Here is a 27,245-nt window from a genome sequence, read left to right as displayed (position 1 = left end):
CATAGTGATTGCTTTTGACCATTAATAAGCACAAGATTCATGATGGGGAAGGAGTGATTTCTTTCCTGAAACAATCAAGTAGTAACATTGTAAAAAGATTTGAGTTTCCTGGATCTTTGAGAATAAGCAACACCCAATAAATCGGTGATCACAGAAAGGGCTTTTTAATATGCTTTTCCGTCATAGAAGGAATCATTAAGGCATTGAAAAGGTGACAGTGCATTACCACTAAGCGAGGGAAGATTATTTCAACCACACTGTCACACAACGTATGTGATACCTTGTATTTGGAAAGGCCAGCCATGGCTCAACTCCCACTCCAGAGACTTGAGTACATGCTCCTGGCTGAGCTTCAGCACAGTATTGAAGCAGTGCTGCATTACTGGAGATGCTATCATTGGGATGGACGTAAAAGATCCTACAACAACATGCAAAGAGGAGTAGCCATCCTGGAAAAGGAACTATTCCTCAATCAACATCACTAAAGCAGATTATTTGGTTACGTAGCTCTGATACTTGTGGGATCTTACTATGTGAAAATTGGCTGGTGCAACGACTGTAAACAAATGCAATGGCTACACTCGGAAAGTAGCTGCGCAAAGTGCTTTGGGACAACTTAAAGTATTGTTAAAATGAAAATCCTCTTTTTTTTGTATGGTACAAACTAATTTCAATGAAGAAAGCTTTTACCTGAGAGCTGGGATCATAGTAAAGTCCAGTCTGTTGATCATAGTAAAACCCAGATGAATCATCGTACTGGTAACTGGAAAAATCAGGCGCCGCTGTTAAAAAGGCACAAATAAATTTAGAGATTAGGTGTCAACTAATTGGCAATATCCAAAAGCACATCCAGAATTGGAAGCTGTGTGTGGATATTTTAGTTACAAATAAAACATTTTCAATCGTTTACTTACAGAATTTGGATTCTGAAGCAGTGGTACCTGGATCTGTAGCTTGCTGACCGGTAGGTGTCGTTGGTTGTCCAGCATCAGGCTGCACAGTACAAAATAATTCCATATCATTGCTCTGTAACTTCAGTAAACTTCACATTTCAAGTATTCCTTTAATAGGCATCCAGTTCAAAAGATTAAAATGTATTCACAAAATATTTCAAAAGTTCAGAATGCAAAGGAATATTTCTGGGCATTAGGGATCAGAGAATATAATGAGGCACCAGGGACCAGTTCCAATTCAGTCCTTCAACCTATACAATAAGCACAAGCTTACAGAAGGGGGAGAGAGTGTTTTTCCAAAATAATGAGCATCAAAATACAAAAACGCTGATCCCCTCACTCTCCCCATTGAAGAGATTCAATAAAGAGATGGAGAATCTCTGATTCATGAGTATTTGGGCAATGCACAAAATAAAAAATGCTGGAACTGGAGATTATCTTCAAAAGTCTGTTTTGTTTCAAATCACAGCTGTCTTTCCACTTCAACAATCTTTATTTTCTGAAAGGGGATGCAAGGAAAAAGGAGAAACAATTATATTTTGAGAAATGTTTATATGTTTGTTTAGTGTACGTCATGGGAGAGCGATGTCTGCGCACTACACTGAGCAAATTCCTATATCTTAATAGCAAATCACTGACCCAAACATCTAAAGCCTTGTAATCAGGATGAGATAAGATAGTGGTCAACATTAGAACCAATGTAGGAATATGGCTTTCCCATTACCCAAGCAAGAGAAACGCCGGATACCTTTGATACTAGAGCCTCTGAAAAGTCCTTTGAAGTTCTTAACATAATGCTAATGGCATTTTTACTAATGAAGGCATTTTTACCAATGAAGATGGGACAGCAGGGGCAAGGGCGAAGCAACTTTTGAAGAAAAACTTCAGTTCTCTGCTCAAATGATCTTACCTGAGCACTTTGCTGGTAGCTTTGGGCTCCTCTTGAATATACCTGAACCTGTGATACAGGCGTATTTGTAGAAGTACTAACAGCAGGACCTGCACAAAGAACAAGTTTTTTTTCTTAATAGCAATCTATTTACATTGCACAATGCAGATTTAAACAGATAAAAGCATTGGCTCTACATAAAATATTTGAGCTCCTTGAATTCAAGCAGCATATTTTTGATACTACAAACAGGCCATGATTACATACGCAGTAAACCATTTTTGAATTTCATTCTATATTCTATCCAACATTCTTCCAATTCCTTATCTTTGATTCACAAGAAACATGATTATTGCTGCTGCAGCAAAAAAAACTATCAAACTCGCAACTATCACTAACCAAATCCTATTAATAAACATTCAGAATGTTTCAAATAGGAAATCAGCTACAGAATACATAAATGCCTAAAATTATTCAGGATTCTACAGTACACTGTGCAGAAATTAGTCACTAAATCGAAACAATTTTGATTTGTTGGAAAAGCAGTACAAAGCGGAAAAAAAAACGTCAAATCTAACTTAATCTACCATATATTTCTGCAAACAACTTCAACTACACAAACTAACTACACAATCTACTGCTCCTGTTCCTCCTGTTCTAAATGTATAATTCTGAAATTAGAAAGCCCTTACCACTATATTCAAATCGTGCACATTTAACCAGTTTAGAGGAACTGAATTCCAAACATTTGCAGCTAATTGCATTCCAATAATTCAAAACAGTTCTCAACATGCAGCACTGTAACATACACACCTTTTGAAAGTACATGGACCAAATCCTGTTCTTTGTACATAACCTCTACGAATAAAACAATTAGCACAACCAACACAATCCTAAATTTGATTTAGGTGCTGATTATAAAAGGATGGCTCAAAACTGACCAGGGTATTATGTTTATGTATCCTATGGTGTTCTTGAGTTACCAGGCTTTAACGTTGTTAAAAAATACTTTTCATACAAAATGCCCTCTTGCATATCCAGTGTTACATGGACCGCAATACTCTACTACAAATGTACGATGCGCACTATATAACACATCCCAAGTGCACACTCTCCAAGGGTGTTTTTCTACAGTACATGTAGACAATACAACAATTACAAAATCGCCATATTTCCAAACCTCCTTGTGACCTTTCTGCAATCAGCAACATAACAGAAAATAAATTATATCCACATGCATGTTTATTCAAGGCAGCTTCTAAATTATGTAAACACAAATAGGGTTGTGTAGGGAGCAGATAATGGTAATGGAATGTATTCACTGCTCCATTACCAAACACACCAATACAGTAACCTAAAGTAAACATTGTTAAATAGATTCTAGATACATTTGAAATGGATGTAGGTAGACAGAGCCCAAGTTAGCTATTTGTAACTTGCAGTTTACAAAAAACCCAAATTAATTATGCATTTCTCAGGACTCAAAACGACCAACACTTGTGTCATTTCTTCTTTGGCAAAACCGGATTGAATGGTTTAGTAAAGGAATAACATTGTACCAACCTCTCAATTCAGTCTTTCATTCTGAAAGGGAACGCTGACACCCTACCTGTGAGAGTAGCTGCTGCCTGGTATGTGACAGGTGGTTGTTGACTGGGGTCCACAGAGCCTTGTTGAAAGTACTGGTATTCCTGCGAGTACTGTGCCGATTGCACACATTTCATAGTTAGTGTGGTGCACATAGAAGAACTCTAATTAAGACTGCACTTTAGAATATTCGAATATAAAATACATTCAAGGCACTGTGCTGTGATTCCCAGTGAAATAAAACTCAAAACTATTATGGTACACAGCAGAATTCATGGGTTTGTTTCTTCCCCCCCCCCCCTTCCCTTTCCCTTTACAGCGACACCTTTGCCAGCAACATTGCTTGGATGAGAAGATAGGACAAAACCTGTTCCCAGGTTTTTGTTAGTGTTGCTCTTGAACTGGTAACAAGCCCACGAGATGAGCCCTGATGTGACTTCTTTTTGACAAGCAAGTCCTAATTTCTCCTTGTATAGCTCCATCACCCATGCCCACTGTTGACAAAACTTATTCTGATTTGGTTTTAACCATTGAGACTTCTTGTAAAGACTGACATCCAGTAACACTATACTGTACGCATCATAAAGAACACATACACAGCAATTTAAGATAATAGCATGGCCCAGGACAGAGATTTATCATAAACTATTCAAACTTTTCTTTTGCAGTTCAAAACATTAGCATCCCCAGGACAATTCAATTTGTCTGACACATTTTAATTTTCATCAACATTGAGGAACAGGCAATGCTGACTGCACATTGAGCAGCATATCCATGCATATCACGTTAGTGACAAATGCTGCCATTTTAATGAAAATAGGCTTACTGGAGATGAATTATAATGATCATGCTAAGGTATGGAGAATGTTACATATTATGAATTTTTAAGTGAAGGGCACTGAGCTCTGTGGCAGGTTGAAACAAGTTGTTGAAATTGAAGTTCACTGCACCACAGGGTGAAGTGAAAACATCTCTCTGGTGGCTGTAAAAATAAGGCAAGTCTGGGCAGTATAATTCCCTTCTAAAGAGTCGCAAGCACAAAATAACCAAGAAACTGGTAATCAGTGGAAAGTTCACTCAAACTCAGCAGCTGGTCCAACCAAATATGATTTGGCAGGGTAATTAGTAACAGCAAATTCCCAAAGTGGAAAAATCCCTCAGACTCTGAACACAAAGGGAATGTCTTTATAAATTTTTTAGAAGAAATTCCCTAGGTCAGACGTAGGATATCATCGGCTGCACAGAGCTCACAACTGACAAGGCCCCAACTCAAGAGTGCCTCTAACGGTGTCAGCATAGTGTGCATTTTTACAAATTATGCTGATATCATGAAGATGGAAATGGGCAATCTGGATAAAAGCTGAGGAGGACAGGAACACAATTATCATAGAACTCTGGAGCGTAGGAGGCTTAGGCGTGATTTTATAGAGGTCTATAAAATAATGGGGGGCATGGATCAGCTAGTCAATATCTTTTCCCAAAGGTAAGGGAGTCTAAAACTAGACAGCACAGGTTTAAGGTAAAGGGGAGAGATACAAAAGGGTCCAGAAGGGCAATTCTTTTCACACAGAGGGTGGTGAGTGTCTGGAACAAACTGCCAGAGATGGTAGTAGCGGCAGGTACAATTTTGTCTTTTAAAAGCATTTAGACAGTTGCATGGGTATAGAGGGATATGGGCCAAACGTGGGCAATTGTGACTAGCTTAGGGGTTAAAGAAAGGTGTGGCATGGACAGGTTGGGCTGAAGGGCCTGTTTCCATGCTGTAAAACTCTATGACTCTATAACTAGCTGGATTTCACATATCACTGCTAAAAACCTTCATCTAGTGGAAAGAAAACTAAACTTGGAAATTTTTTGCTAACTTAATTAAAGAGATGTTTATTGGAGTGATTTTCTTGTCAGATCCTTATGGAATGGAAGAACACGGAATGGAAGCACAACCATGTCCCCCACCCGGCAAAGAATTTCTGACTTGGCCATGTGATTATGAGAAAGGGAGTGCATATTTTGGCAATGATAGGAAAGGAAAAACTTTAGTACCACCAGAACAGATTGTATGAACGCCTTAGCAGGCGGTTATAGAAGACTGGTTGCTTTAAGGCCCTGTCAGTCGGCAAACACAAGAAACAAACACTAAAGCAAATTCAGAAAAGCTTTGAAAATGACAAAATCCATAGTGTACTTTAGTATACAAGAACAAATCCTTATACAAAAAAACTGATTCCAAAGAAAAGCTAAATAAAAAGCTGAAGAATTATTGGGCACCATTCTGACGGTGTTACCACAGCAGCAGTTAACATTTATATTAATAACTGCTACGACAATTTAGTTATCTTTCCATTCAATTATCTCTCGCCACAAAAGGCTCCGTGTACAACACCACTGTCAAAAAGGTGCGCAAACAACCTGCTCTCAAGTTTACTAATGCACTCTGTAACTAACCACTTGAGTGAGTGACCTTTGGAAGCAACTTATGATTGATTCCATTAATGTAGTATTTCGCCACTCAATCCCTCCCTTATTCAGATAAGGCAAAAAAAATCAAAGGGTGGGGGTGCTCACATACTGAACAAGTGACAGGAAGAGAACAACCAAATCAAAATCTTGCAACTCTTCAGTCATACGGAAAATCTACTGCTAATCAAGATTGCATGATTTTGTTTTTGAGTAAAAAAGGGCAAAGATCTTTTGGTGGGCAACTGAAGTACCGCGTTATTTCCCGATCCAGCGTTCATCAGAAATAACCACTGGAAATTCATACAACAGTTAACAAAATGGTTTAGAAGGAATAAATGGATAATTTACATTATAATTTTAAACACAAGCTTTGAATGTGAAAGCAACTTAAGCAGAGGGCAGCCAATTATCAAATTTTAAATGGCTTCATTCCCTCAGAGTTAATAATGTAAAATCACTAAACCCAAAAGGGTTTTGATCTCAATTGTTAACGTATTAGTGATAAATCGAAATATCAACTGTGTTCTTGAATGTGTGCTTAAGACACAATTTTAAACAGTCACACTAATGCAATATGCAATAGGTGGTTTATGTTCCCTCTGTGATGAGACTTTACTGAGCAAAACTTAGCACCTTACACTAACTACCTTGAAGTAACTGAAGTCTCTCTTTCCCTCATTTCCATGGTTAGCACAAAGTTTTATACTGGATTGTACTTATTGCCCTGGATCCATTACCAACCTGTGTATAATGTTGACCATAGCTATCCAGTCCAGATGGCGGGGGGTAATTGTAATCCACTGGATCTGAACCTTGCTGAGCCTTAAGGAAATGTTATAAAATTGAACAAGTCAAAATTAGGAAGTATTTCAAAAGCATTGAAAAAAAAACTTAAAACTATCAACCATATTACCATGTATGCCCCGATTTACTCAACTTTAAAGAATATTACATTTCCTGATGCTCTCTTCTACCAAGCTTTTATGTTGTAACACAATCTTGAAACAGATATTTTGTAAAGCATGTTCTGTCACGCACCACCCTGGAAACACTTAGAACATTTAGGATTGCTCAAGAGACTTTATATACACAATATTCACAAATAACCAATCTGTCAGCTTTAGAACATCAGCCCTGGCCCAATACTGGAGCCATGATGTGGGTATGCCGGCGTTGGACTGGCGTAAACACAGTAAAAAGTCTGACAACACCAGGTTTTAGTCCAACCGATTTATTTGATAATAGACACTCAAGCTTTCGGGGTTAGCCCCTTCGTCAGTTGAAGGGGCTAACCCCAAAAGCTTCAACTGACGAAGGGGCTAACCCCGAAAGCTTCAACTGATGAAGGGGCTAACCCCGAAAGCTTGTGAGTCTATTATCAAATAAATCGGTTGGACTAAAACCTGGTGTTGTCAGACTTTTTACTGCCATTACTGGAGCACCAGATTATCAACTATATATACTAGACAATCTACCATGCAGCAGTTTTAGGTACTTTGCTTGTAGCATGATGCTCTAAATTAAGCCAACAGAATGTGCAAAAACGACATGAGATGATTTACTCTCCCATTTCACTTTAACGTGGGATGGAAAATCTGCTGAAGGGTGTTAATGTACTCAACGTACCATAGTGACTCAGAGAATTTAAATATTTAAAGATTCTATTTGTAGGTGCTTGGTCACAGATACTGGGTTGCTGTGGTGCAATCTACTGAAGGGGAGCCCTGTCTTTCATTACACAGTACCACCAACATCAGTCAGTACTTGGTTCCAAAATTCAACATAATATCCCCATTTCACAATATAATTAGTGAATTATATTACTTGCAGTTTCCACTATTTTCTTAATACCTGAAGAAAATCCTTTAAAAATGTATTGAAAAATGTATACTCTTTAGTTTTACCTGGCTTGATGACCACTGTGCTGCAGCAATGGCTGTACTTGCGACAGTCATGGCACTGATCCGATTTCCATCACCAAGGAAGAGGTCCCTGAACAGGAAAACAAGCTGAACATGAATCAAATGGTCAAACTACAACGTCATTTTTGATTTTGATCAAAGCTGATACTCAACAAATCCAGCTTCCATAACTGATTCAACACGGACAACCCAAATGTCTATTTAAAATTGTGAGACGTCTTGGAAGCCATGCGAATTCTGACAGCAAGACCAAGTGACTGTGCATATATAACTTACTGCTACTTCTGAGTAGCACAGAAGTGTGTAATATCAGATTGCTAGGAGGACCTACACTTTTTCACATGCAGGATATTCAGTGCTGAATAAAGTACTGAACAAGCTTACTACAAAAAGAACAAAAAAGACAGGAGAAACAATAAACTCAATTTATGCCCTTATTCAACCTGCATTTGAACAGAAGGGCTTTCTTTAAAAAGCACACATAAGTTATCTGTACGAATTACGTGCAGCCCCAAACTGATACATGAAGTAGTGTTAGATCTAGAATTTTCCAGTGAAATCTCTAAAAGCAACTCACTGGAAAGTGTGAAGCAGAGATCAAGAAAGAGGAGGGAGGAGGTAGAGAAGATCAACATCCATCATTCAGTTCATGGATGTTTTTGCGTACCTCCAGTACCTGGAAATGCAGCTGCAATGTGGTCTATGGTTCAAGTTTGTGGCACAGATGTGGTTTCAAACCCTTCTTACTTACTCAGTCTCCTGGATTCTCAAACTGATGCTAGTCCAGAGCAACACTGACAGTTTGAGGACAGGTTTCCAGCTAAACATAAATTTTGGGGTGAAGTAAAGACCTGTGGTGTAATGGTATCAGTGCCAACCTTAAAACTAAGACCAGTTTAGCAGTTAGTTACTTACTTCCTTGCACTCTTTGCAAAATCAACACCAATAGTTTTGCCATCAATGCTCAGTGGTGGCTGCAAGGACTGCAGTATCTGAAGAAGCTGAGACGCCTCCTGTAAATTGCAGAAGGGGAGTAAGACAGCGAGTGGTCAATTTAATTGCACTAAAGATGCGTTTGACTGAGAGGGTCATCAGATGCAATATCCATGGTTTGAGGGTGTGGTTCGACAGGCAAGTTTCCATTTCACCCACATTTCCTTCTGGCAGATTTACTGGATTTTAACATTGGCATTCTTTTAAGATTTTTAAATTGTTTACTCCTATTTCAGTATTATTAATAATTAGCCTCACACTATCAGGGATCCGAGCTTGCTTCCTGGCTTAGGTCAGTGTGCTGAGTCAGCACATTCTCCCCATGTCTGCATGGGTTTCCTTTGGGTGCTCTGGTTTCCTCCCACAAATCCAAAAGACGTTCTGGTTAGGTGCACTGGCCATGCTAAATTCCCCTCAGTGTACCCAAACAGGTGCTGGAGTGTGGCAACTAGGGAATTTTCAGAGTGACTTCATTGCACTGTTAATTTAAGCCTACTTGTGACACTAGTAATGAAGAAACTTCATTTAGTTTTAGTGAGCAGCAGTGTTCATCATGAAGCAGGAGTTAAAATAATTTGTTGTCCCTCCAGTTTTCTATTTGGCTAATCCTGGAAAGCCAAAGCAATTGGAAACTAACAACAGTTCTTATTTGTTCAAAGACAACATGTGCACATGGAAAGATGGGGATTATAGTGAAAATTTACATTCCCTTCCACACACCACAGAAGCCAGACATGCACTTGAATCAATGGCTCTAAATAATTCACATAAATTAAATGGCAACCATCATTAATTGGAAACATGAAATTACTTAATGTATCCCAAAAAGGATTAAATGAATGAACTGCACACCCAAGTCCACTTAGGCCTTTTTTAGGGAGGGCAAGCAAGACATAATATGAAAACGGAACTCCAAAAATAGCAAAGCTGTACTCTCAGCAAGAGATTACTTTGGGACAAAGCAAGCACAAGCAGCTGCCACATTACTCACAAATCTGCTTTTTGCATTTTACAACAGAGAAACTTTTATAAATGGTACAAACTGCAGCTTCTAGGATGCAGTGATTTGACAGTAGTCAGGCAAAAGAATTGCTTGCCTAAACAGAAGACAGTAAAATTAATTCATATCCTTGTCTGATTCTGCATTTTTTGAAAACTCAACACTTTAAAAAAAATACGCAAAACATGCAAGCAGTTAATATGCATGCTTTCATTCCAAGTATCAATATCCCAGGTTTTAAAGTTTATTTATTAGGATTACAAATAGGTTTATATTAACATGCAATGAAGTTGTTGTGAAAATCCTCTCATCGCCACACTCTGACAGCTATTCAGGTATACTGAAGGGGAGAATTTAGCATGGCCAATGCACCGAACCAGCACATCCTTCAGACTGTGGGAGGAAACCGGATCACCTGGAGGGAACCAACGCAGACATGGGGCGAATATGCAGACTTCACAGTCAGTGACCCAAGGCGGGGATCGAACCTGAATCTCTGGTGATACAAGATTAACCACTGTGCCGCCCCAATAGACTTTGTTAGCTCTTTCTAAGGCCTGTTCATGTTACCTAGACTTTTGAGCATTAGCAGAATATTTTCTGGAGTGGAGGAGGCTGGTGAGAGGACAAACTTCATCACACCAAACCCTGACTCAAACACACATCTATTCCCATTGGGGTGTAACCAGCAAAATAATCTTGCTTCTGTTTTAGTTGCGTTAGCATCACAGACTAATATCCAGATTACATCGCGATTTATATGGGTAGTGCTAGCAAAAGCAGGCATGACCTGCTGATTTTGGGAGCTTGTCTCCCACACAGATATGGGGAGAATGTGCAGACTGCACACAGTGACCCAAGCCGGGAATTGAACTTGGGTCCCTGGCTCTATGAGGCTGCAGTGCTAACCACAGTGCCACCATGGAAAACCAGTGCTGTAAAAGGTACACTTGGATCATTAGGAAATGTAACATAAGCACATTTTTCATCTTTTGAGATCCAGAAGTTAAATCGGTTTTCTTGTAATGAAAAGTAAACCTCACATTTAGACTGAAAAATTATGCTCAGTTCCTAGTGTGCATGGGCACGGAATAAAACTGTCAATTGGTATTAATTTTTTGCAATTTTATTCAGAAAAACATGGGACAGCTGATACGGGAAGTGAAGAATGTCACAAGTAGCAGGGTGCTCTGGATATGTGTTTACATTGCTCATTGCGTTAATCTGGGGGTACTCAGTTGTTCTTTTGGGTATTCCTCAATACGGCAGCATAAAATTCAGCAAAACCAAAATATAGTTAACAGAAGATACAACTCATATCACCCACAGATTGAGATCATTGTGGTATTTTGTCTGAAGTATAATTTGCTACATTTCAGCATTTGCAGATTTGTCTGAGCAGATGCCTACTACCCTCTCAGCTCGTGGAGGTGTATGGTGACCAATGCAAGATGATGAAGAAATCAGATAACTCAATAACAAATGGTTTATCACTAACATATCAATTAAATGAAGAACAATAAAAACTCACCACAATAGATGCAAGCTGCACAAAAGCAAATCCCCTGTTCAGTTGGGTCTGCTTGTCCTTAATCAGCCGAATATTGGAGAGAGACAATGCAGCATACGGAGAAAGAGCACTTAAGATGGACTCCACCGAAGTGTGGGAGCTAATGTTTCTTAAAATGACAGCTGTTTAAAGAGAAATAAAGATTTATACAAATTAGCAAGAGATTAACAGAGCAAACACTACATTTACAGAATATCTATACAGCTTTTTATGGTTAATCTTAAATATCTGTATGTCAATATTGAATGCAATCCATGTCTGTGTACAGTTCTGGTCACCCTAATATAGAAAGAATATTATTAGACTAGATAGTGTGCAGAAAAGATTTACTAGGATGCTACCAGGACTTGGTAGTTTGTGATATACGGAGAGGCTGGATAGCTGGGTGGCACAGTAGCACAGTCGTGAGCACTGCTACTTCACAGCTCCAGGGACCTGGGTTCGATTCCTAGCTTGGGTCACTGTCTGTGTGGAGTTTGAACAGTCTCATGTCTGCGTGTTTCCTCCAAGTGCTCTGGTTTCCTCCCACAGTCCAAAGATGTGCAGGTTAGGTTGATTGGCCATGTTAAAATTGCCCCTTAGTGTCTTGAGATGTGCAGATCAGAGGGATTAGTGAGTAAATATGGAGGGATATGGGGATAGGTTGGATTGTGGTCGGTGCAGACTCAATGGGCCAAATGGCCTCTTTCTGCACTGTGGGATATCTATCAATAATCTATGACTGGGGCTTTTTTCTCTGGAGCATAGGGGGCTTATGACTTATCTTATAGAGGTCTATAAAATAATGAGGGGCATAGATCAGCTAAATAGTCAATATCTTTTCCCAAAGATAGGGGAGTCTAAAACTAGATGATACAGGTTTTAGGTGAGAGGGAAGAGATACAAAAGGGTCCAGAAGGGCAATTTCTTCACACAGGATGGCAGTAGTAGAGGCAGTCTTTTAAGAAGTGTTTAGACGGTAAGATGGCTATCGAGGGATATGGGCCAAACGCCGTCAATTGGGGCTAGCTTAGAGGTTAGAAAAGGGGACAGCATGGACAAGTTGGGCTGAAGGGCCTGTATCCACGCTGTAAACCTCTGACTCACTATCTTCTAACGACAGTTTATCCAATGCATAGCTGATAGCAGAGGGAAAAGTGCACGTTAAATGTAGGTAGGTTAGAATCATCATGCCAAAGTTATCTGCTGTAAGATTAACAGCTAACAGCTGTTTGGAATTTGTACTTGACAAACTCACTGTCGGAGAACCCAAGGAATGAAACACATTCAAGAGTTAAGAGCTATGGAGAAAATGGCCAAGATATATTACCCTATTTGCCCCTACCCAATCCAATTAAATACGTGGCCACTTGATTAAATGAAATCATATTTCAATTGTACCAACAAAATTCACAACGAGGATACTCAATTCCAACCAAAACAGAAGAAAAACCGATGTCACAAGAGGACAATATATACTAAGGTAACAAAATGTTCCCTTTTAGAGTTAAGGGACTTGGCCGGACTTTTGCTGCAATACAGAGCCACAAAGTACTTGATGTTGTGTTGCAGTGGGAGACTATCCCATTGCCATATCCATTACAGAAAACACTCAATTCCTAACAAATCCAAAAACATGAAATAAAGCATTTGTTCACTGATTTTTTTTAAATTTTGCAACGCTTGCATAGATCTGTATCACCATTTTGCAATCCCCTTGTGATACATGGCAAATACAACATTTAATGTGAAATATACACCTTCTCCCATTTATGAACTGCAAATTCAACTCAGCATTTTCTTGATCTCAAGTCAATGCTTAAGCAGGATGTGAATATGCAGCGAAAGCAAATTCCATCATTCACCCTGCCTCAAAAACAGTATCGGTTATAATTAGGTGTGCTGTGGACCAATGTTTCCTCAAGCAGTACAGCAAACTGAAAGTTCCCATACAGGCCATTCACAAGGGGCTCCATTACATGCGGCTGCACAAGATTATTTAAAAGGATTATGCCCAAACAAGTCGGTGATGCATTCCAAAGAAAGTATATTTAATATTTTATAATTTTAAAAGCCAGGCTACAAAGCTTTGCTTAAGCCATGAAAATGAATGGGCCCATGGCTGCTGACTGCCTGCAAAAGCTGAACAAACAACGCTTCTCAATAATTAGGGATGGACAATGAATGTTAGCCTAGCCAGCAACACCCACATTCCATAAATGAATTTTTAAAAGATGGATGAATAATTAAATAAATATAGACTATAATTATGGAAGAGAAAGGAACAGAAGAAAGATTAATAAGTTTTGAAATATCTTTCTATGGTTTAATATAAATCAAAGTCGTCCTACCGATATTAATGTAGTGTATGATTTATTAGTGGAAAGTTACTGAAAACCTAAATCACAACAATTACCAAGAAATTCTGCAACTAATACACACCATAAATTTTCACAGGACTGTGTTTGAAAAGATCAGAAAACCACTTGAACTTACTATCACTGTAGTAATCAAGCGACTGCTGAACTTCGACTGATGCAGGGTGCTGATCCTGTTCAGACTCTGAGTAAAAGAAAAACAGATACTAAGTTCCACCATAAAATGAGAGATTTTTAAATAAACTGGAAGTTGTGCAACAGTGCAAAAGGTATCATCTGTTTCATGGAACAATCCTGTAAATAAAACAACTCTCCTCTCAGTCCTAAATGGCTGACACTTTATCTTGAGACTATGCTCCATAGTTCTAGACTCTCCAGCCAAATGAACAGCCTCTCAGCTTCTACTCTATTAAGCCCTCATTTAAATTGTTTGTTTCAATGATATTTCAGATTTCTAAATCTCAGAATATATATTCTACTCAATCTCTTCTCATAGGGCGTTCCTCTCAAACCAGAAATTAAATGTCAATCTTCACTGCTTCCTTGCCAAGTCCTTTAAATTTCTAGTCAGCCTACCATTAGTTTTTTGCTATCTGAAAGAACATTTCAAAGTGGCCATCACACAAAGTGGTGATAAATATTCAGGTTTTCTGCACAATCACATTGCACTGAGATGCTTCAATACAGTTGAAGAAACATAAGACATTTCAAAAACAATAATCAATGAGCAACTGTACAGCATCAAATGTAATCCTGTTAAATTTTAGTAATAATTTTAAGTTACTTATCCAACAGAAGACACTTCACAGTGAATCTGCCACTGATTATTATTGGGTAAATTCTCTAAACTAAATCTCCTCCTGCAAAACCAACTGGAGTGAGGCTCCCTTACTTATAAACTTCAGGGAAAATAAGATCAGCACTTAAGTGACAGACATCCCAATTCAATCAACCTGTTTACATTCAGCAAGTGTACAATAATTAGTTTGTTTTGGCAAAAAGAAGCCATAGAGTGATGCTAAAATTAGAATTTGCATGCAAATTAATTGAAGCATAGAGGAGGGGGGGCAAGGGTCGATGTGGACTGCGTTAATTCTAAACTAAAGACAACGCTGAATTTTAAAATAAAGAAAACGCAGCGACACAGCAGCAGCGATGGTAATGTGCAGGCAAAAGCATTCCACGTTTCAAAAACTAAAAAGTCAATGGATCCGATGTAGAAATTATCCATACTTCCAGAAGCAGTCCAAGGGAAACGCAGGGTGGTGGAAAATGTCAGTCAGAAACATGTAGGTTCTGGGAGGAATCATAAGGAATGGTTTTGGTTTTTAAATTAAGAGAAAGGAAATGCAATTCATCCAGAAATTAGTTGGTGTTATCATATGTGGAAAGCTGGTGCATTTTACCAAGATATTATGCAGAATTACATGCAGCATAGAAGTAAGCCATTTAGCCCAAACAGCATCTATGCTTCACTTGAGCATCCTCAAACCATTCCTCATCTATCCACATATCCTCATTTCTTTTTTGCTGCATATGCATCTCCAGTACCACCTCAAATGTATCTCATCTCAACTATATCCTGCATTTCCAAATTCACACCACTCTCCAGCTAGAAGTTTTTTCTCAATTCTCTATTGTGTATCTTGATGACTATCTTAGATTGATGGCCTTTGGTTTTGTTCTTCCCCACAAATAGAAACACACTGACACCTGACTATCAAAGTACTTCGAAATTTTAAGACACCGCTAATGGGTCACCAGCTTCTGAAAAAAAGAGACACAGCCTGCTCATCCTTTCCTGATATAGTTGTAACCATCTCTCAGTTCTGGTTTAACTTTTGTGAAAAAATTTTGCACCCTGTCCAATGCCTCTGTATTAGATTTCTAGCTTGGTGACCAGAAGTGTAGAAAGTACTTCAATTGTACTCTGACTATAGTTTAATACAGGTGAAGGACAACTTCTCTACTTTTCAATTCTATCCCTCTAGTATATTGCTTGTTTGCTTTAGTCATGGCCCTATTGAACTGTCACAACTTCCAAGTGCATTTGTACTCTCAGGCCTGTTTGATTATCTACCTTTTTTAGATTCTAATTTCTAACATGTGATTTTGTTAAAAACCAAAATGTAAGATTTCACAATTATGTGCACTGAAACTTTTTTTTTGCCAATTATGTGTCTATTCTACAAGGCAATTTCAAATTCTTGTTTGCTGCAGTCCCCCTCAGAATTGACTATCCCTCTCAATTTAATACAATTCAAATTTAGAGCTATGTTCATTCTCTAGTATAATCACTTGCGTAAATTGTAAACAGTTGTCCCAACAATAACCCACTCTAAATAACTACCCTTTACCATATCTCAGCTTTGTTATCCAGTCCAGTCTACTCAACCATTTGTTCCCCAACTTTACAAGCCCTAGCCTTATCCATCCGTGTATTATGTGGTAGTTTATCAAAGACCTTTTGGTAATCTAGAAACATCTACATTTCCCTTCTCTATTAGCCCTGTTACTGCTTCACAGAATTCAGTCAAACAACTTCCCTTTTAGAAATCCATGTTAGCTATTCATTACTATATTTGGTTTCTAGATGTTTTTCTATTTCGTCCTTTAGTTGGGATTTCATTCCTTTTCCTACAACAGATGCTAAGCCAACCGCTCCACAGCTTCTTGGAAATGTGATCTCTCTCTCTCTTAAATACTGGTACAATGTCGGAATGGTATGTAAATAACGAAGAGGTAATCAAGGAGACACTCCTGTATCACAACGAAGGTGATGTAGACAAATCCAGCTAGCTTCAGCTTCTTTAAATGGAATTTAAATTAGAACATGGCAGTGAACCACAAAGGTGACACAATGCAATTCAGTGCACTGCCAGTTCTGGATAAGCACTGAAACCGACATCAGCTCATATTTACTCACCAGATTTCGAAGCCCCACATTTGAAACATTTTTCTCGCCTCTTGAAGTTATATATGCCGCACTGTATTTGCAAGTTTATAAAATTTACAAAGATCAGAAACTGATTTAGACATGAAGTTTAAGTTTAATTAGTAACCAAAACAGAAAGTATAAAAGTACACCCCAATATGGCAGATGAAACACGTAGTGAATATTTTACAACAATTTATATTTTTAAGGGGTCATGAATTAACAACTATTTCATATTATCTCTTTCCAAATAACTGAAATTTACTGAGATTAGATACTGGGGAAGTATTTTGGTTCTAATGCAGTAGAACGACCGCATTCAACATATGGAAATTTAATTCATTAAAAATTACTTTTATATAACTAATTGTTCAAAAAGTTATCTTGTAAACATAATATTACCTCGCCCTTCAAATAATCGTGGCATGTTGTAATATATTAATACTTTTAAAAACCATTAAAATAGATCCCCACAACACCAAATCTATATAATACTATTGGTGTATAATTAAAATACCTTGCCACAAAGCCAATCTTCATAAGCCTTTGGTCGTGGATTGCTGTAGTGCATGGTGACATACTTCCCTTGTATGGTCAGATATTTCTGTAAAAAATGAATGATCATTTAGTACTGTTTCAAGACAAAAGTATCAATATTCCCATGGCAGTGCACGTGTAGAAAGGGAGTTACTTCTCCCAAATTAGTGCGTGAATGCACAAATATGCATTTATGGATTGGGAAAGGGAGCTCAGGGAATTAGGTTACCTACACTTAACCCATCCTTATTAGTCTTCAATAAGATGGAAGCAGGCCAAGTCACAAGGTCCAGTAAAAATAAGCGATCTGGAGTGAGACACGCTCTACTGTGTTAATGCTTGCAGAAAAAAATTTAAATTATGCTTTAAAATTATACAGATTTATTTTAAGTCATGCTTTGCTTTAATGTGAAAACTATTTTCCTTTTTTAGCATTACTGCTAAACTTAGCAGAATTTGTTGCCTCATCTAATATCACTAATAGAGTTTCTGACCTACTGCACGAGTTGAACAAAGTTCAAGTAGCGTGAAGGTGCTGCTTAATCTCGTGATGAATCTGTCGCAACCTTGATCTGGTCACATACTTTGTCCTATATGCTATCAAGCTCTATTGCATCTTCTTCGAAATCAACATGCACTCCTTTATTTTTGGAAAGCCACCTGTACTTTCAAGCTTATGAATTCAAGGTGGACATAATATAATTTGATTTGCATGTTTTGCTTTTGGCAGTACAAGAGGGAAAACAAGCCCTACATTTAATAAAAGTTTGCTGACACTACTGAAAGCCGATTTACTGGATAGAAACACCACAAGCGCAGAATTATTACAAATTAAAGGCACAAAGAGTTTACAAAGTTTATATTAAAACACAACTTGTGAACTGGGGGCTTAGTTTACAATGCACTTTCAGGGTATGCCCTAAGTCATTTAGGAACAGCAAGTACTCATCAGCTGCTTCTGCTGAGCCAGCCCTAGTAGATAACCCAGTGTAATCCAGGAACCTTGGGGATAAGATACTTATCCACAAGTCAGCTCACCACTGCAACCCAAAAGTGGAAAATACGCTATTGCTGATTGAATTTCACGCTGTTCCTCCAATTTCAATTCAAACTCGCATGCCTATATATTTTCAACTCAATGCTATTTTCTGTTGGCCAAACAATGGATCCAACGATATAAAGCTACAAAAAGACAAGTCGGAATATCTGTATCAAATCAATAATAATTTCATAAAGAATCCAACTAATAAACTTAAGCATAAGATTGTTGGCTATGTTTTGAAGTTAAAATTCAATTGTTTGATAGGTTACAGCATAATATACAATATTCCCGTCATAGTATAAATCGTACAGAGCTTTATTGAACAGCTTGAGTAAAGGGTAATCGGATGACTGGTTTTCAAGGTAAATATTTTACTTTGCAGAGTTAAAACAGGTTGCACAGGTAAACTGTGTTCTTTCTAAACCCTGTGGACTTTTAAAAAAAAACTATTTTCTAAGATTAGACATGAGAATTTACTGTGCATACCAAATTTCTGAAGCGATCTCTAACATTCCTACCTTTTCAAACTTTAAGGGAAGGTCTGATAATTCTTATTAAAAAGTAGGAAATGTGGGAAAAAAAACTTGAATTAAAATGGAATAACACACTGACTTTTCACTGGAGACTGTAATAAAGATTAATCTTAATGAAGTGTGCAAGTCATAGCAAGCCAGTTCCATACACAAAGCTGGCATTTCCAAACTTTGGGCAATGATCAATTCTCCACTACTGTGCATTACACTACCTCCAACTTAAAAAAAAGGAGCGAGTTTGTTGTCAAACCTCTTTCAGTGATGTTCTCCTGCACACCATGTCACATAAATGGATGCAAAATGAGTGGACGTGACTAGCATCAATTTGTAGATGAGGTAAAAGAACAGTAGTGTTACAAAAAGTTAAAGTTTTATTTATTAATCACAAGTAGGCTTACATTCATGCTGCAATGAAATTACTTGAAAATCTCCTAGTCGCCACACTGGCGCCTGTTCGGGTGCACGGCGGGAGAATTTAGCATTGCCAATGCACCTAACCAGCACACCTTTGGAAGGAAACCTGAGTACCCGGAAGAAACGCATGCAGACATGGAGAGAACATGCAAACTCCACAATGACCCAAGCTGAGAATCAAATCCAGGTCCATGGCACTGTACTGCAGCAGTGCTAACCACTGTGCCATCATGCCACCTTAAATTGTGTATGTATGTTGTGGAGGCACAACCCGACTGACAAAAATATGCTGCAAACATCAAAAATATCCAGCATCCTATTGAATCAGAACTAGGATGCCTTCCTATATCACTTAATAGGACTTCAGACTGGGTTTCCTCAAAGCTGCAACTCAGCATTATAATGCATTAAATTGACACTTTGTACTTGTACCAAGAGAAACTGATCCCTTTTCTTAGCTAAATGCCGGCAGCCAGTTTAGCAACATCACCCCACCTGAATGAAGCAGCTGACAAAAGTCTGGTGATACAAAGCAAACCCACCAGGCATGTATACAGAACACAAACAGCAGTATGCTACTAACACATTTGGTACCCTCTGGGTTCAGCCTTCAGACTAGCCATAGCCCAGGCTGTTCAATAAAGCTTATTGTTGCAAGATACAATTTATATTGTGCTGGAATATTGTATATTATGGCATAACATATCAAATAATTGCATTTTAATAACTGAACTCCTCATCAATACAAAAATTATTTTCCACTCCCATCTGTCACAGAGTCACAGACATTATCTTTAAACCTAATCCCCTTAATGTGCCTTAATCCTAAATTAATATCTCCTACTGTGCTGCACTGTTTACCACATCCATCCCTGCATCATCTCAACCACTCGTAAGTTATGGGAAATTTGGTGTGTGAACTCACGACCATTTAGTAAAAGATCCATACTGCCAAAAAACACTCACATCAAGATTCTTACAGGTGTTAGAAGAGTCTTTCACCAAAAAACATGGGGCCAAATTTAAACCCAAGCCACAGATTTAAAAGGACAGCTTTTGCTATCCCACCTCATTAGGCTACTTGTCAAAATACAACTCAGTTGCAATTAAAAATTTTCAAGTCATTCCAAAACTGATTTCGTACACATCATAGTGGCAGATTTCAAGGCAGGTAACTGAGGTCTGGGAGCAGATCCCTCAGCTGCCTCCAACCATGGTACAACGTGCATTTTGAAAGGAGCAGAAACTGGTGAAGGGTCTAAAATAACTCATTTTTCATCAATTACTACTAAAGCTTGTTCCTGACCTTTTGAAGCTCAGCAGCAACTTGCTTCATATTTATGTTTTTTAGACTGCTCATGACCTTGAGTGTATCGTAAAATTTAACGTGTACTTTAATAAAAATGCCTTTGACTCAATGTCATTGTTCTGTATAAAGCACAAATACATAGATCTGATAACAAGCACAAAATGTAGTAAGCAATTTAGAAGCAGCATAGTTCACTTCAGAGGAAAATTCAGCTTTTGCTTTCCTTTACCAGGAAGGCCCTTGGATAATTTTGAATATGAGGCATTGCACCACATTAGTGTACTAACACCTTACAATAGGATATGGGTTTGTGCTTGCTGGTTATCAGAAGTGTGCATACACAATCAAGCATCACAACAACCAGGGTAAACCTTTTGAGACTGAAAGGCAAATCAAGTCAATCTTGCTGCAGCATATTTCCTATCAAATACGTCTAGAGACCAGATACCTATGACCAGTTGGCTTTCTGATCTCTTGAATGGGAAACAATATTGAAAGTAAAGGGCAATATACAATGGTTGCTGCTACTCTCACATGCATCCCACTGCCTTTGTATTATTTGACCTAGTCACCTATGTACTAAGAGAAGCTTTATAATCTGACATTTGTGCCATTGCTCCCATCATCTGGAAAAATTGGCCCAATCTCAGCTATTAGACTACCTTAGTGCTACGCTGGATTTTGTGTCATTGCAAAAAGGTCATACTGAACCTAACATCTTAAGTGTGAAGAAAACAGCAATGTATGCAGCCACAAAAGGCCAAATTTAGGATTAGTTAATGGCCTTATTTTCACCACTATCTGTGCCACTGCATGTAAAGTGAATCAACGCTCTAGCTGTGGTTTTTACTTATTTATAAAAGTGCTGTACTTGAAATCAGTCCTATGGAGCTTGCGATTTATACAGAAAAACAAAATCTAACTTTCTTCTTTTGGAAAAAAGCCCCTGTGTCTCATTACATCAGTTTTCAATACAGACAATTTGATCCTTTTTATTTTTTTCTCCAAGAAATCTAGACTTGTGATGAAGCAACCTGATTGGCTTCCATCCATCTTGTTGCGTCCTGCAAGTGATTAAACTCCACGAAGGCGAAACCACGGCTTTGACCTAGAGACAGCATTCAGATATAGACGGGATTGTGTTAGTCAATGGGTTTTAAAGCAGCCATTCTCAGATGAATCTCTCAAGTCACCTTCCTGCTTCAAAGCGCCTCCATTTACAATTTTGTGAAGCAGTGTTTCTGTGATCTCATTTTTTTTTTCCTTTTCTTTGCCATGGCAAGGAATTGAACAGTGCAAAAGGTCAATGTCTGGGAGTAACAATATTTCTACAAAAAGAACAGAAAACGTTGCAAGGAAAATGACATCCTTCATGCAGACCATGACAAACTGACCTTAGAAACAACAAATTCCGTATGCGGTACCCACCTGCAACCCAGTTTTCATTGGCATTACATTTTCTGCAAGTCACTTCAGCTGTTACCACCACCACTCTCGTGTATAACATGAGGCGAGTGCAGTGGAGACAAATGCACAATATTGAAGTAAAAGAAAGAAAAAAGCAGAAAAATGAAAATACAAGAAATGGGAACTGATACTTTGGGAAAGGCAATGCAACTTTTCTGGCCCTAGCCCTTCAGTGACGGGACCACTTTTTAATCTTGGGTTTATAAGCCTTTGCAATTTACAAAATGAGAAAGACAGTGACTACTACCATCACTGCATAAATAAAATGGAAGCTACAACTTGCTATTAATTTTACTTTTCACGTTCCTCAGCCATGGCAAATTCTTGTGTTCTAATTCTGAATTCTCAGCCACTGGGTAAACCAAATGTTTTTTTTTGCTTTGGGGAAGGGAGGGGAGAAACCTGGAGTGGGAACAGAAATCTCACCTGACATTTTGCTCCTCATTAGTCGCACATCTCTTGGCTGAACTCCATCATAAGGCTCTAAAACAGTTCGAATCTACAAAGGAAGTGGGATTTAGTAAGCTAACTCAAATGTACGAACTGCGCTGCTCACAAACACTAAACATGGATCAACAGTTCTATCTGAACTTAACAGAGGACATAAGGGCTGTCACAGTGCTCCAACACAAACTATGCTGAGGAATAGTGGGATACAGCCTTTGCTCCAACTGTTCCATAGACATCATAATTATCAGTCACATGATAAACATAAATAGGGCACCTCTTGGAGAAAGTAAATTGTGGGACTAGAATTCACTTCAAAAAATAACAAAGATTTATGATCTTGTTTGAGGGAAAAAATTCAATACAGGCAGATGTTACCATCTTGGCTTAGCTGAATTTTTTTTGCACCACATTTATTTACAGCAAACTTCAATGAAACAAGGTGGCAATTTGAGGTGTTCCTGACTGCAGCAGTACACACTGCAGCTCTTCATCTTCTGACCATGCTAGATTGCGTTAACTGATACTCTGATAGCCTTTTGCAGCTCTACGTTTCAATTTTGATTTTTAAACTAGCCACAATCAAACCACTCCCATCTAATACCCCAAATATTACTCCACTCCTCTCCAACTTGTTCTCGAAAGCATAATTGTACGCAACATTTTTGCACACCCAAAAAAAATTCTTCCATTCCCAATCTTCTGAGCTCAAATCTAGTGTTACTATGCAAGTGCTGAGTAGATAACTGGATAACAGGGCAAACTTTTGTGTTGCAACATGCTATTATTTGCAAACAGCTGCAGTACCATTAAAAAACATTTGCACCTATATTGCTCTTTAACAGCTGTAACACACACTAAAATACTTCACTGGCAACGAAGCACTTCCCACATACTTCAATGAATGTAGTGGGTGATATTGGTTGCAGGATAAATGTTGGCTGAGACATGTGGTTAGCATGTGTTAACTTATAAAATAGTCTCAAGTTTAAATTATTTCACTTGATCAACTGTCATCTTTTATCTGTGGTTGGAAAACAGAAACGCCAGTTGCCCAGGTTCTCCATTTTCGAGAAATCAACATGGACTCCCAAAAAGTTAGTTGCCAAGGACTTGCATTAGAAAGTTCACAGCTTATAACTCATGGAGAAAATAAACAATATTACTCTTCTGCTTACTTTAAGCAGCTCACAATGTTGCAGTAAGTACATCACTTTCTTTAGTATCAGGGTAGCAGGCAGTTGGGAAACACAAGTTTAACAAAAGTAATAAAACTGCAAGAGGTAAAAGGAAGCGAGCCTAGGCTCACTTTACTGCTGAAAAATGTTTGTGTTTGGTCTGTGAATCAAAGCACTACTGGCATCACTCGCTTTTAAGCACCTGGAGCAGAGAACACGCCCACCTTCACAGTATACATTCTAATCACCACAAAATACGACAGCAAGCCATGCAACATCTTTTATTAAACTAAAAGAGAAGGCAGCACAAGCTTTTTCCCAGCTTTCTTCTACTTCTTTTGAGCTACCGCCCAACTATAATTTCTAGTTTTTCTGCCGACTTTTGTTTCTAATAGGAATTAAAGTTCATAGAGAAAAAACACCTACATCATCCTCAGTCGTAGATGAGGGAAGTCCTCGTAACATAATCGTTTTGCTTTCTTTTTCATTGTTCAGGTCATTCCGATCTGGATCCCTATAGTCGCCATCTGAGTGGTAACCGCCATCTGACCTATCACTGCTTCTCCTCTCTTGATGTCTCTAAAAGCAAAGAAAATTTGAACCAAGAATATGAGCATAACAGAGCTACAGAAAACTTCTCAGCAAAGGTTTCAATTGGCGTGTGAGAAAATGACAAGGCATTCAAAAGCAGATATAGTGCTTGCTGGGAATATTTTAGAAAGGTCAGCTATCTGAAACATTAACCATTACTCTTGCCACAGATGCTGTCTGACATGCAGAGTACTTCCAGCATTTTCTCTTTTAATCTGACTGACAAGACAGTGAGAATACAAGTACACACTGCCAAGTAAGTAAGTGCTGATTTGATCAGCCCTATCCAACCACTGCTGAGAAGCCATGCACCTTCTTGCTAAGAAAAATAAATCAGGCGAGGCTGTGATTACTGGATTATCACCCCTCACCTCCCAGAGGCCAGCCAAAAAAGAGGACTTTCCAAGGTGGTAAACTTTTCATCCCTTTATCAACAAAGGCCTTAGAGGCGAATGATAATTCGAGCATAGATATATTTTTAAGTTAAACTAAGTAACCTACACATTCAAAGTTTGTCATAAAAGATGTGTATTTCACTATCTGACTGACCCACTGAATAAGTGAATTCAGTCATCCAGAAAACAGGTCAGGTTCAACCATACTGAGTTTTAAGTTTAGCTCTTTTCAGACTTTTATACTAAAGCCATTTGTTAATGCTGTTGTAAAACAAATGAGAAGGGAATAAAACCAGATCTTGTGGGTTCTCCTCTCCTATCTGTGGAGATGCACTCAACTGATGCTGATGAGGTTATTAATTCATTGGAATGAATTCAACTTTGGATATTTGAACAGATACCAGGATAGATGAATGACAAGGGAAAATTAGGTCAGGCACAGTGTGCAGCACAGTAATCAACAGATTACATGACTGACTTTAATTAATCTTTCATTGCTATCTTTAAATGAATCTTGCCTTCAGCACATTCTTGTACACAAGGTGAGAATATCTCTTCTGCCTTGCACCATTATCCTTTTTGTCATTTAATTACTTCTGACCTCCAATCAACAGCCAATATGGTTCCCTTGGTTAAGGAAGGAAGCAGAGATAATCCAGGAAATTATAGGCTGGTAAACCTGACATCAATGGTGGGAAAGCTTTTGGAGAAGATACTGAGGGACAGGATATGCACACATTTGGAAGAAAATTGACTAGTTAGTGACAGGCAGCATGGCTTTGTACAGTAAAGTTCATGTCTCACCAACTGTATTTTGAGGAGGTGACAAAGATGATTATTGAGGGAAGGGCTGTAGAAGCAGTTTGTATGGATATTGTAAGGCATTTGACAAGGTTCCACATGGCAGAGTGATACAAAAACTAGAACTGCATGGGATTGGGGGGGGTGTGCGTGTGTGTGTGTGTGTGTGTGTGTGCATGTGTGGAGGGTGCTGGCTGGCTTGATGGATACAAAACTGGCTTGGTTATAGGCAACAGAGTAGCAGTGGAAAGTGTTTTTCAGAATGGAGGTCTGCAGCTAGTCGTGTTCAGCAGGGATCAGTGTTGGGACCTCTGTTGTTTACAATATACATATAAATGATCTGAAGGAAAATGTGGGATGTCTGATTAATAAGTTTGCGGATGACACGAATATAGATAGATTGGAGACGGGCCCAGAAACGGCAGATGTGGTTTCATCTGAGAAATGCAGGGTGATGCATTTTGGAGGATCAGGTTTAGGTGTGAATTATATGGTAGGTGGCAGAACCCTTAGAAACATTACATACAGAGGAATCTAGACGTGCAGGTTCACAGTTCAGGCATATGGCATGCTTGCCTTCTTCAGCCAGGACTCTTGAGTACAAGAGTTGGGAAATCAAGTTGCAGCTACACAAAACCTTGGTTAGGCCACATTTGGAGTACTGAGTGTTCTGGTCACCTCAATACCAGAAGGATGCAGAAGCTTTGGAAAGAGTGCAAAGAAGGCTCACCAGAACATTAGCTGGTGTTGAGGATGCTGGCTATGAGGAGAGGTTGAATAAACTAGGATTGTTTTCACTGGAAAGACAGAGACTGAGGGGAGACCTGATAGAGGTCCACAAAATTATGGGAGGCAGAGACAAGATGGACAGTCAGAGGCGTTTTCCAAGTGTCAATTACAGGAGGGCACAGATTCAAGATGAGAAGGGGAAAGTTTAAGGGAGATGTACAGGGGACTTTTTTTTAAAAAACAGAGCGGTGGGTGCCTGGAACACACTGCCAGGGGTGGTGGTGGAAGCAGGCACATTAGCAACATTTAAGAGGCATCTGGATGGCTAGATGAATAGGGAGGGAATAGAGGGATACCGACCGAGTAAGGGCAAGAGGTTTTATTTTAAATTTAGTTAGGGCATCATGATCGACACAGGCTTAGAGGACTGGGAAGCCTGTTCCTATGCTGCACTTTTCTTTCTTCTTGTAAGAGCCTTCTGTTCTTGCCCTGAATCACTTTCCATTAATTCTGTGATAGGTAAAAACTGGAATCTTTCCAGCACCCAGGAAACTTTGGGATTTCTATGCAGATTGATTCTAAATCTCAATCTCCAGTGCCTACGTCATTTCTCACTATATCACTGACCTTTTCCTGTACTAACAAAGCAACACAACCTCCTTTTACTTTCTGTCTAACCTTCTGAAACACTGCGTACCCTTGCATATACAATCCCCAAACCTGATCTCCTTGTAACCACGTCTCAGCAATCGTCACCAAATCACATCTATTTTTCTTGGCTTTCACTGTTAACACAATTTTATTCCAACTGCTTCGTGCACTCATAAACAAAGCCTTTAAACTTGTTCTGGTATCAAATGTGAGATTCCATGCTCTGTCCCCTCTTTTTGTTACCAGAAAATAATCAGCCTCATCACTCACCTACATTCCTACCTTCTCCTTTAACTTTGATTTTCCATCAGTTACACTGTCCTCATCTACTATTTAGTTTAAAGCCCTACTTGGGAGCTGTATAGATTTCTGGAATGCATTGATTTGATAAAGTTCTACACAAAATTGATGGCAAAAATGAAAGTGCAGACAGCCGAAGGTTTCCCTGTAATGTGTTTTGGTAACTGGTTAGAAAGTAGGAAACAGTT

At 38.7% G+C, this 27,245-nt stretch overlaps 1 protein-coding gene across 3 annotated transcripts in view; it reads right to left on the bottom strand.

The window, feature by feature from the left end:
* Positions 1-27,245, bottom strand: part of LOC145335636 (RNA-binding protein 5-like) — a 43,223-nt gene that overhangs the window by 9,189 nt on the left and 6,789 nt on the right. For 2 of the 3 annotated variants that reach the window (XM_080181441.1, XM_080181446.1), the window contains exons 4-17: positions 24,017-24,169; positions 22,392-22,464; positions 21,533-21,606; positions 17,181-17,267; positions 16,655-16,715; positions 13,847-13,912; positions 11,333-11,493; positions 8,724-8,821; positions 7,791-7,878; positions 6,628-6,708; positions 3,452-3,542; positions 1,864-1,952; positions 915-993; positions 691-782 (exon numbers count right to left, since the gene is read on the bottom strand). In XM_080181441.1, coding sequence (XP_080037567.1) covers positions 691-782; positions 915-993; positions 1,864-1,952; positions 3,452-3,542; positions 6,628-6,708; positions 7,791-7,878; positions 8,724-8,821; positions 11,333-11,493; positions 13,847-13,912; positions 16,655-16,715; positions 17,181-17,267; positions 21,533-21,606; positions 22,392-22,464; positions 24,017-24,169 — 1,293 coding nt within the window. The other variant, XM_080181447.1, reaches the window with a different exon arrangement.

Source organism: Carcharhinus amblyrhynchos, chromosome 3 (assembly GCF_965287045.1).
Source record: "Carcharhinus amblyrhynchos chromosome 3, sCarAmb.v2.hapA, whole genome shotgun sequence".
Classification (NCBI taxonomy): domain Eukaryota; kingdom Metazoa; phylum Chordata; class Chondrichthyes; order Carcharhiniformes; family Carcharhinidae; genus Carcharhinus; species Carcharhinus amblyrhynchos.
The sequence above is the reverse complement of the archived record's forward strand: the minus strand, read 5'-3'. Positions and strand labels throughout refer to the sequence as shown.